Source organism: Mus pahari, chromosome 16, assembly GCF_900095145.1.
Source record: "Mus pahari chromosome 16, PAHARI_EIJ_v1.1, whole genome shotgun sequence".
Classification (NCBI taxonomy): domain Eukaryota; kingdom Metazoa; phylum Chordata; class Mammalia; order Rodentia; family Muridae; genus Mus; species Mus pahari.
The window spans coordinates 24,395,418-24,411,696 of NC_034605.1; the positions used below are offsets into that span (position 1 = coordinate 24,395,418).

The 16,279-nt window shown below is 37.7% G+C and overlaps 1 protein-coding gene and 1 pseudogene across 1 annotated transcript; one reads left to right on the forward strand and one right to left on the reverse strand.

The window, feature by feature from the left end:
- The first annotated feature begins 218 nt into the window (after positions 1 to 218).
- Positions 219 to 869, forward strand: LOC110333970 (annotated as a pseudogene).
- An 8,527-nt stretch (positions 870 to 9,396) lies between these two features.
- On the reverse strand, positions 9,397 to 10,347 carry LOC110334063 (olfactory receptor 2B11-like). Its single transcript, XM_021215908.1, has one exon. It carries the CDS (start codon positions 10,345 to 10,347, stop codon positions 9,397 to 9,399), a length of 951 nt encoding a protein of 316 aa, XP_021071567.1.
- Positions 10,348 to 16,279: the final 5,932 nt, after the last annotated feature.

Genomic DNA, 16,279 nt, shown 5'->3' on the forward strand with positions numbered 1-16,279 from the left:
GTACACCAGAGTCAGAACAATAAAGATGTTGGATAACATGTTAACTCCTGCTGAAGGTGGAGTTAAAGAGAATGTTGGAAAGAAACATGATCGGACAAGTGCAAGAATGAGCGCTTGGACGGCTGATGCCAGTGTTTGGGTATCTTGGGTGACTCTACGCCAGTGTTTGTTGTTTGGGGACAAGGCACAAAAAGCTAGTTCTCGGGTTCCACCTTTCTGGACCTGGCCGAGCAGGAGGCGCCATCATGGGTGTTGACATTCGCCACAACAAGGACCGAAAGGTTCGGTGCAAGGAGCCCAAGAGCCAGGACATCTACCTGCGGCTGCTTGTCAAGCTGTACAGGTTTCTGGCCAGACGGACCAACTCCACCTTCAATCAGGTTGTGCTGAAGAGGTTGTTCATTAGCCGCACCAACCGGCCACCTCTGTCCCTGTCCCGGATGATCTGAAAGATGAAACTTGCTGGCCAGGAGAACAAGACTGCTGTGGTTGTGGGGACGGTCACAGATGATGTGCGAATTCTGGAAGTACCCAAGCTGAAGGTGTGTGCACTGCGGGTGAACAGCCGGGACCGGAGTCGCATCCTCAAGGCTGGCGGTAAGATCCTCACCTTCGACCAGCTGGCCCTGGAGTCTCCCAAGGGCCGGGGCACTGTCCTCCTGTCTGGTCCTCGGAAGGGCCAAGAGGTGTACCGACATTTTGGCAAGGCCCCAGGAACCCCGCACAGCCATACCAAACCCTATGTCCGTTCCAAGGGCAGGAAGTTTGAGCGTGCCAGAGGCCGAAGGGCCAGCCGAGGCTACAAAAACTAACCCTGGATCTTACTGTTAATAAAAAAAGCTTTGGATGTTGAAAAAAAAAAAAAAAAAGCTAGTTCTCTACATTTAAATTAGATAGTAAGAGAAGTGCAGAGGGAAGGGAAAGAGAAATGAGCTGCAACCTAGTCTATAGGTGGTCCATCTTCTGCACTAGGGACTGGAATCTTTCTGCAATCCCTCACTGTGTGAAAAAGTTGTTAGGTGTTTTCTCATGGCAGCACATGCACTCGGCACTAGGCCTGTTTTAGAGGCATGGGGGCTTGCACTGTGGGGCATGGCTGCAGGGCTGGCTGTCTCTCTGCACTTCCCACTCTAGACTATGGCTCGAACCAATTTCTGCCTCCTAGAATTCTGTGTGGCACTGACTCACAGTTTTATCCTCCGCCTGAGGGGTTTAGCCAGGTCAGCTTCAGAATAATTCTGGAAGTCTTGCTCTGTATCAGAGGGAGACCTATGAAGTGAGTTTTCTTTTTTCTTTGCCTCTGGAGCCACCTAGAGGCAGACTCAATAAGACTTTCCCCTTCTTCCACTTGTCCACTCTCTACCTCTTTCTTCTTGGTTTCTTTCTCCCTCAGTGGCTTCTGGTACCCTTGATGAGGTACCAGAAGATTCCCCCAGAATCCTCCTCTCTCTGCCAGTGAAGGTGTTCATTTAGGCTTTTGTCTTCCACCCCTTTCTATTTCCCAGATATTCCCCTACCAATACTGTAAATATTGTTTATCTTGACAGTTTCATATAATTTTGAAGAACTCCTGAGGTTTTTTATTTTTTTCTGAAGATAGCAATTCTATTTTTGTAATGGTTACTCTCTACCCACCTAAAAGACAATGTCCACATTCATCCACGACAGAAGGTAAGTTGAGGGAGTAGTCAGAACAATCAAGGTTATCATCTGCACTTCAGACCTAAAGCTGTCACATAGACTTCCACATACAAATGCTGCCAGGAGAGAGCTGGTCACCCAGGAGTGTTCTCACTCCTGAGCTCAGGGGTGAGATCACCACTTTCGCTCCAATAACTGTCCAGAGCAGGATCTTCCAGGAGCTCACAGGGAACATGAACAGCAGAGCAGCTGGGGACAGAATCCTTCTGGTCCCCATCTGTGCCCTACAGCCCTCAGTGCACAAATGCTGCCAGGAGAGAGCTGGTCTCCCAAGGAGGAGTGCTGACATTCCTAAGATCACAGGACCACAAAATGGACGAGTTCCAGTCAGAGACAGCAAGACCAACTAACGCCAGAGACAACCAGATGATGAGAGGCAAGGGCAAGAACATAAGCAACACAAACCAAGGCTACTTGGCTTCATCAGAACCCAGTTCTCCCACCACAGTGAGTCCTGGATATCCCAACACATCAGAAAAAAACAAGATTCTGATTTAAAGCCACATCTCATGATGATAGAGGACTTTAAGAAGGACATAAGTAACTCCCTTAAAGAAATATAGGAGAACACAGGTAAATAAGTAGAAGCCCTTAAAGAGAAAACACAAAAATCCCTTAAAGAATTACAGGAAAACAGAAGCAAACAGGTGAAAGGAAGAAAACCATCCAGGATCTAAAAATAGAAATAGAAACAATAAAGAAATCACAAAGGGAGACAACCCTGGAGACAGAAATCCCAGGAAAGAGATCAGGAGTCATGAATGCGAGCATCACCAACAGGATACTAGAGATAGAAGAGAGAATCTCAGGTGCAGAAAATACTCTAGAAAACATTGAAAGAACATTCAAAGAAAATGCAAAATGCAAAAAGATCCTAACCAAAAACATCCAGGAAATCCAGGACACAATGTGAAGACCAAAGCTAAGGATAATAAGTATAGAAGAGAGCAGATTCCCAACTTAAAGGGCCAGTAAATATCTTCAACAAAATTATAGAAGAAAACTTCCCATACCTAAAGAAAGGGATGCCCATAAACATACAAGAAGCCTACAAAACTCCAAATATATTGGACCAGAAAAAATTCCTCCTGTCACACAATAGTCAAATCACCAAATACACAAAACAAAGAAAGAATATTAAAAGCAGTAAGGGAAAAAGGTCAAGTAACATATAAAGGCAGACCTATCATAATTACACCAGACTTCTCATCAGAGACTATGAAAGATAGAAGATCCTGGGCAGATGTCATACAGACCCTAAGAGAGCACAAATGCCAGTCCAGGCTACTATACCCAGCAAAACTCTCAGTTACCATAGATGGAGAAACCAAGATATTCCATGACAAAACCAAATTTATGCAATATCTCTCCACAAATCCAGACCTAATAGATGAAAAACTTCAACACAAGGAGGGAAACTATGCCTTAGAAAAAGCAAGAAAGTAATCTTCTTTAAACAAACCAAAAAGACAATAGCCACACAAACATAATTCCACCACTAACAACAAAAATAACCGGAACAACAATCCCTATTCCTTACTATCTCTTAACATCAATGGACTCAATTCCCCAATTAAAAAAAACAAACAAACCATAGACTAACAGACTGGATATGTAAACAGGATTCAGCATTTTGCTGCATACAGGAAACATACCTCAGTGACAAAGATGGACACAATCTTAGCATAAAGGGCCGGAAAATAATTTTCTAGCAAATGGTCCCATAAAACAAGCTGGAGGAGCCATTCTAATATTGAATAAAATCTATTTTCAATCAAAAGTTATCAAAAAAAAAGATGACAAAGGACACTTCAAATTGATCAAAGGAAAAATCTACCAAGATGAACTCTCAATTCTGAACATCTGTGCTGCAAATGCAAGAGCACCCACATTCATAAAAGAAACTTTACTCAAAGTACAAATTGCACCCCACACAATAATAGACAGAGACTTCAACACTCTGTCTCATCAATTGACAGATCATGGAAACAGAAACTAAACAGAGACACAGTGAAACTTAAAGAAGTTATGAACCAAATGGATCTAACATTTCATCCTAAAAACAAAAGAATATACCATCTTCTCAGTACCTCATGGTAGATTCTCCAAAACTGACCATATAATTTGTCACAAATCAGACCTCCACAGATAAAAGGAGATTGAAATAATCCCATGCATCCTATCAGATCACCATGGACTAAGGCTACAAAAGTAACAGAAAACCCACATGCACATGGAAACAGAACAACGCCCCATTCAATGGTAACTTGGTCAAGGAAGAAACAAAGAAAGAAATTAAGGACTTTTTAGAATTTAATGAAAATGAAGGTACAACATACCCAAATTTATGGGACACAATGAAAGCAGTGCTAAGAGGAAAACTCATAGCTCTGAGTGCCTCCAAAAAGAAACTGGAGAGAGCATACACTAGCAGCCTGACAGCACACCTGGGAGCTCTAGAACAAAAAGAAACAAAAACACACAAGAGAAGTATATGGCAGGAAATATTCAAACTCAGGGCTGAAATCAAACAAGTAGAAACAAAAAGAACTATGTAAAGAATCAACAAAACCAGGAGCCAGTTCTTTGAGAAAATCAACAANATAGATAAACCCTTAGCCAGACTAGCCAGAGGGCACAAAGACAGTATCCAAATTAACAAAATCAGACCTGAAAAGTGAGACATAACAACAGAAATTAAGAAAATTCAAAAAATCATCAGATCCTCTGCTTGTGGACGTTGTACATCGTGGTGCGGAGCCTAGTGCGCACCACGATGTACAACGTCCACAAGCAGACAAAGACCCAAAAAAGAAAGAGAACTTCAGACCAATCTTCCTTATGAATATTGATGCAAAAATACTCAATAAAATTCTTGTCAACCGAATCAAAGAACACATCAAAATGATCATTCACCATGATCATGTAGGCTTCTTCCCAGGGATGCACGGATGGTTCAATCAACGGAAATCCATCAGTGTAATCTACTATATAAACAAACTCAAAAAATAGGAAAAAAACCCACATGATCATTTCATTAGATGCTGAGAAAGCATTTGACAAAATCCAACACCCCTTCATAATAAAAGTCTTGGAAAGATCAGAAATTCAAGGCCCATACCTAAACATAGGAAAAGCAATATACAGCAAACCAGTAGCCAACATCAGACTAAATGGAGAGAAACTTGAAACAATCCCACTAAAATCAGGAACTAGACAAGGCTGCCCACTTTCTCCCTACCTATTCAATATAGTACTTGAAGTTCTAGCCAGAGCAATTCGACAACAAAAGGAGATCAAAGGCATAAAAATTAGATAGGAAGTAGTCAAAATATCACTATTTGCAGATGATATGATCGTATACATAAGTGACCCCAAAAACTCCATCAGCAAACTCCTAAACCTGATAAACAACTTCAGAAAAGTGTTTGGATATAAAATTAACTCAAACAGATCAGTAGACTTCCTATACTCAAAAGATAAGCAGGCTGAGAAAGAAATTAGGGAAATGACACCCTTCTCAATAGTCACAAATAATATTACATACCTTGGTGTGACTCTAACCAAGCAAATGAAAGATCTATACTACAAGAACTTCAAATCTCTGAAGAAAGAAATCAAAGAAGACCTCAGAAGATGAAAAGATCTCCCATGCTCATGGATTGGCAGGATTAATATAGCAAAAATGGCCATCTTGCTGAAAGCAATTGACAGATTCAATGCAATCCCCATCTAAATTCCAACTCAATTCTTCATAGAGTTAGAAAGAGTTATTTGGAATAACAAAAACCTAGGATAGCGAAAACTATTCTCAACAATAAAAGAACATCTGTGGGTATCACCATCCCTGACCTCAAGCTGTACTACAGAACAATAGTGATAAGAAGTTTATGGTACTGGTACAGTGACAGGCAGGTAGATCAATGGAATAGAACTGAAGACCCAGAAATGAACCCACACACCTATGGTCTCTTGATCTTTGACAAAGAAACTAAAACCATCAAGAGGAAAAAAGACAGCATTTTCAACAAATGATGCTGGTTCAACTGGCTGACGCACGTAGAAGAATGCAAATGGATCCACTCTTTTTTTTTAACTTATTTTATTAGATATTTTCTTCATTTACATTTCAAATGCTATCCCGAATGTCCCCTATACCCTCCCCCCACCCTGCTCCCCTGCCCATCCACTCCCACTACTTGGCCCTGGTGTTCCCCTATTTGGAGCATATAAAGTTTTCAAGACCAAGGNGCCTCTCTTCCCAACAATGGCTGACTAGGCCATCTTCTGCTATATATGCAGCTAGAGACACGAGCTCTGGGGGTACTGATTAGTTCATATTGTTGTTCTACCTATAGGGTTGCAGACATCTTCAGTTCCTTGGGTAATTTCTCTAGCTCCTCCACTGTGGTCTCTGTGTTCTATCCTATAGATGACTGTGGGCATCCACTTCTACATTTGCCAGGCATTGGCATAGCCTCACAGAGATAGCTATATCAGTGTCCTTTCAGCAAACTCTTGCTGGCATATGCAATAGTGTCTGCGTTTGGTGGCTGATTATGGGATGGACCCTGGGTGGGGCAGTCTCTGGATGGTCCATCCTTTTGTCTTAGCGCCAAACTTTGTCTCTGCAACTTCTTTCATGGGTATTTTATTTCCTATTTTGGGGAGGAATGAAGTATCCACGTGTTGGTCTTCCTTCCTATATCTCTCATAGTTCTGGAAGCTGAGTGTCGATGATGCACACACCAACAGAGTTAGTATCTTTTGGGAACTATAAGCATAGAGCATTTCGTTTATTCTTGTTTTTTTTGGAATTCTTGAGTTACATCAAGTCACTTATGTGACCTTCCTGGTTTATTTAATGTAGGTTCTGAGAGCTATAAATTTCCTGTTTAGGGCTACTTTTATTTTGAATTCTGTTGTCATTTATATATTAGAGCAGCTAATATATAAATGTTTTCTGGTCCCATTTGATTAGAGGAAATTTTTCCACCCTTCCACTTTAAGTTGGCATCTGTCTTGAAAGGTAAGATGAGTTTACAGCAGACAACAGAAAGTTGGATTTTTTTTCACAATCTTTTCAGCTAGCCTATTTTTTATTGAGACCACTAATATTGAAAGGGGTTACTTAAAGTTGTGTGCTTACTGTAGTCCTTTTTTTCTAATTTTTTTCAACTCATAAGACAAAATGGAATTTTCAATTATAAAACATCATTGTGTAGTATTTTTGCCAAGGTTTTTCCTATATAGTCCAGGCTGCCCTTTATCATGTGGACTCAATACTTCTGCCTTAATAACCTAGACAGTAAAGATTTTTAATCAAATGTGAGTCTATATTCTGTTTGTCTTAGCCATTCATCATGTTTATAATTATAGTGTTGACTTTTATATTCCTTATTGGAACTATAATATTCACTTGCTTAAGTCTTTCTTCAATTCCTTTTCCAACTGATGCTTCAAAGATTTTTTAACCTATGATGTTCTCACCAAATGCATCATATAAAAAAAATTAAGTAAGAAAGCTTTGAAATAAAATTTTTGTTGAACATTTTTTTGGACATTGTTCCCCTCTATAGTCTCAGCTTGATTAGAGCTTGCTATTTAGACTGGTCATAACTTAGTGATTATATTCTCCCTTTGCCTCCTGAGTGCAGTTATTGCCACCACACCACACTTATACATTTTTGGACAGGACTTCTTGAGTTTTTGATACAAGAAACATTTGCTTAAATATGAGAAGATTGTATACTTGTAAAACTTGTATTTGAGAAATGTCCTTTAATATGATTACTAAGAAATAATAACCAGACTTGGATTTTAATATATTGATACAATTCATCTATAATTATGCTCATTTTCTTGATTATGGTAGGTACACATTAGAGTTACTTACATACATAGAGGACAAAGTATATTTAGTAGAAAGAGTACAATATTGTACTCAATGTTTAAAGTGGAATAACTTATCTAGCTCATAAGAATTATAACATTAGCAAACTGAAGCAATTATTCAGTGAATACTGACTTTAAAATTGTAACTACAATCCTTACTATAAAAGTTATACCTTAAAGTAGCAAATATATTAATATTTTAGATTCCTGTAGAGATATAATAAACTATTATAAATAGCTTTTGCTTAACCCACAAACTATCATAATAAGCTACATATCTTTCAACCCCACAGGGAGATTTTACTCCCCTACCTGCCTGCAGCTCATCTTTTTTCTTTCTTTTCTGAATATAGGATTCAGTATCTCCTAATGAATTGCTTTCTAAAATATACAGTTAGCTCTCTGATTCTCAAAAGATACACTACAGAGCCCGTTCGCCTACAGAAGAATGACGTTTCTCTGTTCTTGCAAGAACAAAAGTGAATCATCCTTTCCTTGAAGGTGACAGGAGAAGTTTACTGTACCTATCTATGTATCTGTACATTGTACATCCACAGACAATAAATAATGGGCACAGTGAAGCACAAGTTGAATAGTGAGGTAATTTATCATGAGCAATAATTGGCTGGAATCAGTGTATATTATGTCTCAGGTTTGTTTTCTACTAGTTAGCAGATTGGGGGGGTTGTTGTTTTTGAGGAAAATAAAATATACATTCTTGGTTGTTAGAGACTCCATGAAACATTTTCTTAAACAGAAGCTGAGAGATGAGGATGTTGTCATGCTGAGGAGCACAAAAATATGCAACATTTACTAATTTATTTTGTTGTAGTATTAGTAATAAAGTCAACAGATACATCGTCATTAATCCTTCTATTCCATTTCTCTGTGAAACTTTACGATCTAGTAGACAATGAACACTATATTATTCTCCAACTTTTTAACCATTTTTTTCTGCTTTCTATTTTGTTTATATATGAACTACATCTCATTTCCCAGTAAAATTCATTCAATACTAAGAATGACATAAAACTTTAAAGGGTTTTAATCAACTCTCCCCTTTAGAAACCTAGAAAGACTGGCTTTAGCCAAACATCTCAAAAGGATGGAATTCATCAATATTTGTAAAAAGTAAAATTCACATATTTTTAAGTATTTTTTAAAACTAATAGATGTGTGGATGAAAACTTATAAAATGTGAAATAGTAATGAATGTGATCTTGCTCACAATTCATGAAATTGTTGTTGGTTTTTTTTTTTTTTTCAAAACAAGGTTTTACTATGTAACCCTGGCTGTCCTGGCACTTTCTATGTAGACCAGGTTTGCCTTGAATTCACAGATCCACCTTCATCTGCTGCCCAAGTTCTGGAACTAAGGCATGCATCACTGTGCCTGACTATTCAATCGTTAATTCTTGAATATATAATTTAAGCCTTGGTAAACAGCAAGATAAATTATTTTTACTTACTTTTCAAAATGACATAAAAATTAATATTTTTATTGTTTTGAGTCATTGCTATACTACTGTAACTTGACAAAATAGATCAGTCAGCATTTCTTGCCAATTCCTTAGGGTTTTACAACAAATCTCTAGGTATACAAAGCAATTTACTTATATGGTCTTCTTCATGCTTACGCCGACTGCAGACATTTTAGGCTTAGAGTTCATATTAACTGAAGAAACCATAGCAGTACGATGGAAAGACATGTGTAAACAGAACAGAACTAATGACTGCTAAAGAGATAACATTAGAACTGAAGCTCTTCTAAGCCACAAATGCAGGGGGTGGGTATAAAAGTTAAGTTTGCTCCGTTCCCTTGTGATACAATGAGACAAGAAGTCTCCTCATTGCTCCCTTCATGTCCTTGTTCCTCAAAGTATAGATAAAGGGGTTAAGCATAGGAGTCACCAAGCTGTAGAACAGAGACATAAGTTTGTTCTTGTCCTGGGAATTAGAAGATGAGGGTTGTACATACATGCTAATTACTGGTCCATAGAAAAGAGTCACGACAACAACATGAGAACCACATGTATTAAAGGCTTTCTTCTTGCCCTCCGAGGAACGAATCCTAAGCACAGTCACAACAATAAACCCATAGGAAACAAGAATAAGTGACAAGGGAACCAGAGAGTAGAAAGTCCCTACAATGGAGAGCATGGCTATATTGAATGCAGTGTTAGCACAGGACATCTTGATCATCACTGGGACCTCGCAGAGAAAGTTGTCTACCCTGTTGTTGCCACAAAATGGCAGCTTGACGGTGAGGGTCGATTGAAGCAAAGAGTTAGCCAAGCCACTCAGCCATGCCATGGACACGAGGAGGATACAGAGTTGCTGGTGCATGATCGCTGGGTACCTTAGGGGCTTGCATATGGCAATGTAACGATCCAAAGACATCACAGCCAGGAGGATGCACTCGGTAGCCCCCAGGAAGTGAAAAATATAAAACTGTGTCACACAGCCTCCATAGCTGATGGATTTATCTGGGCCCCAAAGATTCCGAAGCAGCTGAGGGATGGTAGTTGTGGTGAAACACAGGTCCAAGAAAGAGAGGTTGGAAAGGAAGAAGTACATAGGGCTGTCCAGTTGAGGGTCTCTCCTGGATACAGCAATAATTGATATATTTCCCAGCATTGTGCAGATGTAAGCAACAAGCACCGTTATGAAGAGGGGCATTTCCAGCCATGGATGGTTGGAGAAACCCAAAAGAATGAAGATCTTTGGAGCACTTTCATTAGCTAGGTTCATTACTGTGGTCGATTAGCAAAGTCTAGTGAAGGTGAAGACTTGTATTTTAGTATGGAGTTTCTATGACAGTCAAAACATTGTGTGAAATAAAATAACATAAGTTATTAAGAAACCTGCTTATAATCCACTCCACTAAACTGATTTGATACTCGCAAATACGAAAATTGATAATCTAAAGAAACAAATATTCCTGTTTAGCATTTCCAAGAGAAAGATAAATGAATCTACACATTTAACCGGGCATTATAATAGAGCATATTTTTTAAAAGTAATAAACAAAAAATGGGAAATTTAGATTGACCTTCTGTGAGCTAGAAGAATAAGAATGATACATGGATGATTCTAAAGAATGCCTAGGAATCACCCACATTGACTTGGCTCATGCTAATTTCCAACACTTACGATCTACTGACACATGTTGTACTCTAGTTGGGTTAAGGGTTGTCTTGGGCAAGTTCAGAACCTGAGTTACAAAGAAACAACAAATACTGCTCTACTTTTCAAAACTTTGACTGGTTCTTGCCAGTTTAAACTTACTCTATAAAGTCCAGCATTTTTCTATGAGTAAATGATCTCTTGAAATAAATTCAGAACTTGAAAAATAAGATAAAAATAATTTTTTACAAATCCTAGAGGTAAAATGTAATTATGACAGCTTGACTTATCAGCATACTGTGAGTCCATTAGTGAATGGTACATTGTGAGATGTAACCTCTTATACATTTAGATACTTGGGAATTATTTTTGTCAAATTATTTAGTTACTAGGAGAATTAGTCATTATATATAAGGACACCCTTTCTCCCCACAAGCTGCCACACCCTGCCTTTCTTTCATATAGTTGGAGACATGGTTTTCCTCAGTAGGCTAGGCTTCCTTGGAACTCATCATGTAGCTTTGGCAGCCTCAAATTTATGATGAGATTGTTACATCATCCTCTCCAGTGTTATGGTTACAGGCATGGATCACCACACTCATCAGCTTTTTAATGTGCAATATTTAATTCAGTATTCCTTCACGTTGCATCGAATACTAACACTTCTCATCCTCCCATAATGATTGCATTTTCTTTCGTCCCATTTTCTTAAATTTCTCAGATCATCTCATTTGAATCTGGTACTAATGTCTTCAATATTTTAAAATTTGTGTACATTTATTTTAATTAATGGAAATACCCACTAATACAAGGAGCATCCCTGGTCTATCTTAAATGCATTTTAATAGTATAAATTCTAAAGATGTTTCTTAGTATCAAAATATCATTTTGCACACTTTCCCTAATATGCACATTTGCTTAAAGAAGTCATAGCATGCAGAGTTATACTAAACTTACATAAAATCAGATGAATAAACTCCACAGACATAAAATACTTACCTTAAATCAATGTTGACTTCCTGTGGTGGTACTCTGCTTTCTTGTAAAATTGGTCTTTTGAATCAGAATTCGGTGTTGATAGCAAATAAGGACCAACTACTCCTCTATATTCAGTGGCTTTATATACCATAAATCCTTAACATTTGATTTGAAAAAAAAATCAGATGTATTTTAAAGTGAGAAAGTACATTTTACTCTGAAAAAAAAAAAACTGAGGAAGGACCTGGTGACTTGGCTTAGGAGTACAAGACCTTGGGTTTGAATTCTGGCACCACAGAAAACAAAGCAAAGGAGGGGCTTTCACGCCTTATAAAGCTGTGGGACTTTGCACTCCATGTAGATAATAAATCTCAGTGGAAATTTCTTGGCAAAAGGCATTATAAAAATTCCCCTTGTGAGTATACTTCCTTATAATCTTCTTACGGAGATAAAATCAAATAATAAACTTTAGTATGTGTTGTGGAGAATGCATTGGGGCTAAAACAATTTAAAACAAACAAATAAATAAACAAAAAATATTTCTTTAAAAATCTCAGAAAATTATCATGGCTCATGAGGAAAGCTGCAGGATTATTACGATGTCAGAATCTGGCTATCTTTTATTTATACTTTTCTCCAAGTATCAGTCTTAAAATCCCTGCTGTGCTAATCATATCATAATCTTACATCTTCGTAAGAATGGAAGAGGTCAACCCATTACAATATTTTTAAGAAACTAAAAGACTGTTGCCTTTCAATATTTCTTTCACAATATCCTAGCATATTATAGACTTTTTTACTTGATTTTACTTTGATAATATTAAAATTCTTCTTTTAAAAATAAAGTGCAATTGATAGTGCATTCTACTTCTAAAAGTTAAAAAAACATTGTATCATTTATGTACAATGATGTTTCAGTCATCCATTAAATTAGTCAATATTAAGTACCCAGCATATGCCAACTGTTCTTTTTAATATACTTCAAACAAACACTAAAGAACAACATCCACAAAATTCCTTTAATGAGACATATCCTAATACAGGGAATAGTTGTGTTTATTCTCACTGTTTTGAAGATTAAGTGCTAGAATAATAGGGGTATAATTTAAATAATTTAAAATGATAAAACAAATCAAAACAATGTTGTGGAATGATTTCATATAACCCTTTCTGACCTGAAATTCTTGATCTTCCTACTTCCACCTCCCAATTTCTGGGATTACTTGATCATGCCACTTGGGTTGGACTGTCAGTTGGCTTGTGACATGGATCCCAAATATTTAAACTTATAAATCCTAAAGCCTTTTCATAATGGACTTTGTGTGTGTGTGTGTGTGTGTGTGTGTGTGTGTGTATGTATACCTGTGCATACATGTGCATACTGATTAGTTATTCAGTAGGAAATGGTCATCCCTGAAGACACACATACAAATAACATTATACAGATTGAGCAGATTATATTTATATATTTAAGAATATACATATATATGTATGTCACAAAAACTAATGAGGTCATGAATTTGAAAGAGAGCAAGGAGAAGTTTATGGGAGGTCTCGGAGGGAGAAAAGAAAAGGGGGACATTTTTTAGTTATATTATAATCTCAAAAAATAAAAGAAATAATAATGATAATACATTTTTTAGTTTTCTCTTTGAGAGATTAATAAGACACGTGAGGTTAGAATGTATCATCTGCCTGCTGGGTGGATACATATGGCCTCCTCAAAGCAGTTACTCCCTGCCATATAATAGCTAGCCAGTGCTCAACTAATTTTTGCTGAATTAATGAAGAATGTGTAATCAAGCTTCCAGCTTCATTGGGACCAAAAACCACCAAAGGACTAGTTCTTCGTTCCAAGTGCCCCAGAGTTCAGTGCAGGGCCATAGTTCAGCTTCAGTGGGCCCTAGGTCCACCAAAAGACTTGAGGCTGTGGCTTCAGTATTTCACAGGTCATAATGTGTTAAGTTAGAGATTTTGACTTCTAAGGTTCAGGGGTCATTGCATGACCAGATGTCTGTATTCTAGCAGTCTCAGAGGTTGGTTTGGGTCTACTGTAACCACCACAGCTCCCAGTGAGTACACAAATGTCAGTGAGACTCACATTTGTTATTCTGTCCCTAGAGTGCTCACAAAGTCCAAGGCATTACTGGAGTTTTTAACCTTTAAAACTCCATTTGACAACCACACAAGGCAGCACTAGTCCCCATAGCTGAACTTCATGCAGTGTCACTCTAGGAAGATTAAAAGAAACTAAAACAAACAAATAGACAGGAAGAACATAAGGTCAAAACTGAAAGACAAATTTACTCCATCCAATGTGCAAACCTTAAACAAAAACAAAACAAAACAAATAAAAAACTCAAGAAACACAGCACAACTATGTCTATGACCCATCCTCAAATAACCAATTCCCATATAATAGAATCTAAAACTATAGAGGTAAATGAAATGCCTACCAAAAAAATCAGTCTTACTTTTTAAAAGAATGATGACCATATAGAAAGTGCAAACAAGCAGATGAACAGATTAAAAACATCTATTCAAGTCCTCCATAAGACAGTTTCCAAAGTGAATAAAATAGTAAATTGGAGATAAAAGTCCAAAATATAGCCCTATCCACACTCCCTTTTCACAACCCACCAGACCTAATTTAGGTCCCACATCCAGTGTCCTGGACTAGTCTGACTGTGACTGCCTATATCGGAGCTAACCTCTAGGCTTCTGACAGGAACTGCCTTACCTGCCATCATTCACACATCACTTTTTCACTGGATCTAACCTTTCTAAACAGCAGGTTTTCCCATCTCCTGCTCCAAGGTCTAGCCTGGTGAATCTCCCTGTTCTCCCCATCCATGCCTTCTCTCCAATTCGCCCAGGCTAGCCTGAGTTGAACATAGTCTGGCATCTACTGCCTATACCACAAACTCTAGGCTTCAACAAAGACTCTACCTATTTATCACTCAACACATCTTCTCTCCCAAGCCATATCCAGTCTTTCCACCCAGCTAGAGCTGCCCCTACCCTCTAGGCTTGGATCAGGAAGCACATCTTATACACAAGTCCAGTCCCCTCTGTTTACCTGAGTTCATTCCACCAAAGCCATTTTCAATCTCCAGGCCTAACCCACCCTCAAAACCCCTCTTCTGTCCATAAATCCATCTATAACAGACTTAGAACTAACAAAAGAACTCCATATGCCCAGACGTCATCACCAATACTATAAAGGATCACACCAGTATCTTCTTTCTGAAACATACCAAACCTATAGATCTGTTTGTCAATAAGAATTGCCTAGATAATCTCAAGAACACAGTATTTTTAAAAATCATAAACTTCATGAAGGAATTCAAGGAATTTAAAGAAGACACACAGAAAAATAAAACTCAATGAAATTAATGAGAATAAACACCAGTGATGCTCACAAAAACACAGCACATGGTTGGTGGGAATGATGGAGACAATTGAGGATTTGAGAATGGAATTCAGTAAAGAGACAGAAGCATTGACAAGGACTCAAGCTGAAATGAAAATGGAACTAGAAAACCCAATAACACAACTAGAAACCTAAAAGAAAGAATTCTAACAAGTAGAATGAACCAGGCAGAAGATATAATGACTTGAAGATAAAACAGAGGATCTAGATCAAATAAGTAAGGAATATGAAAAAATAAATTAAACCATTAAAAATGAGCATACAAGAAATGTGGGATACCATAGGGAGGAGGCTCCAAATTATAGACATAGATGAGGAACAAGCATCCTGAGTGAGTGCCATAGACCAGATTGCCAATAAGATCATAGAAGAAAACTTCCCCAAACTAAAGAAAGACACACTGATGCAGGTACAAGAAACACACAAAACATAAATCAGGCAAAAGCAGAAAAGAATTCCTCATGGCAAATCACAGTTAAAACACTAAATATACACAGTAGGAAAGTACATTGAAAGCTGCAAGAGGAAGAATGCAAGTCACGTAAAATCCATTAGAATAGCAACTGATTCTCAGTGGAAACTTTGAAAGCCAGAAAGAAGATCCTGGAGCAATACACTCTAAGTCCAAAAGACTATGGTAGCTGGCCTAGATCAATATGCCCAGCAAAAATATCTGCAATAATTGTAGAGAAGTTTTGAACTTTTTAGTGAAATAAACAGCTTATGTCTATAGATTCAAATAAACCAATCGCTAGAAGATGTTAGGATCAGCATTATGAGAGAAATTTATTGCTCAAAGTACCTACATTAAAGTTAAAAAGAACACAAACAAAATAATGATGCAATTCAAGAATTTGAAAAAAAACAAACAAACAAGGCAAACCCAAATCCAGTAGATAGCAAGAAACAATAAAAATCAGAGCAGAAATTAATGGAATGGTAGCTCTAAGAGGCAAGTTCAACAAACTAAAAGTCTGCACCAAAAACAACTGGAGAGATCTCATGTTTGAATGTAACAGTATACCTGAGAAGAAATAACAGCTGTTTGTTTGTTTGTTTGTTTGTATATAACAAATGAAACCTAAAAAACATAGGAAACAATATTTTAGACTGGAGAGAGGAATGAGCATAGCAGAAACTGGGAAG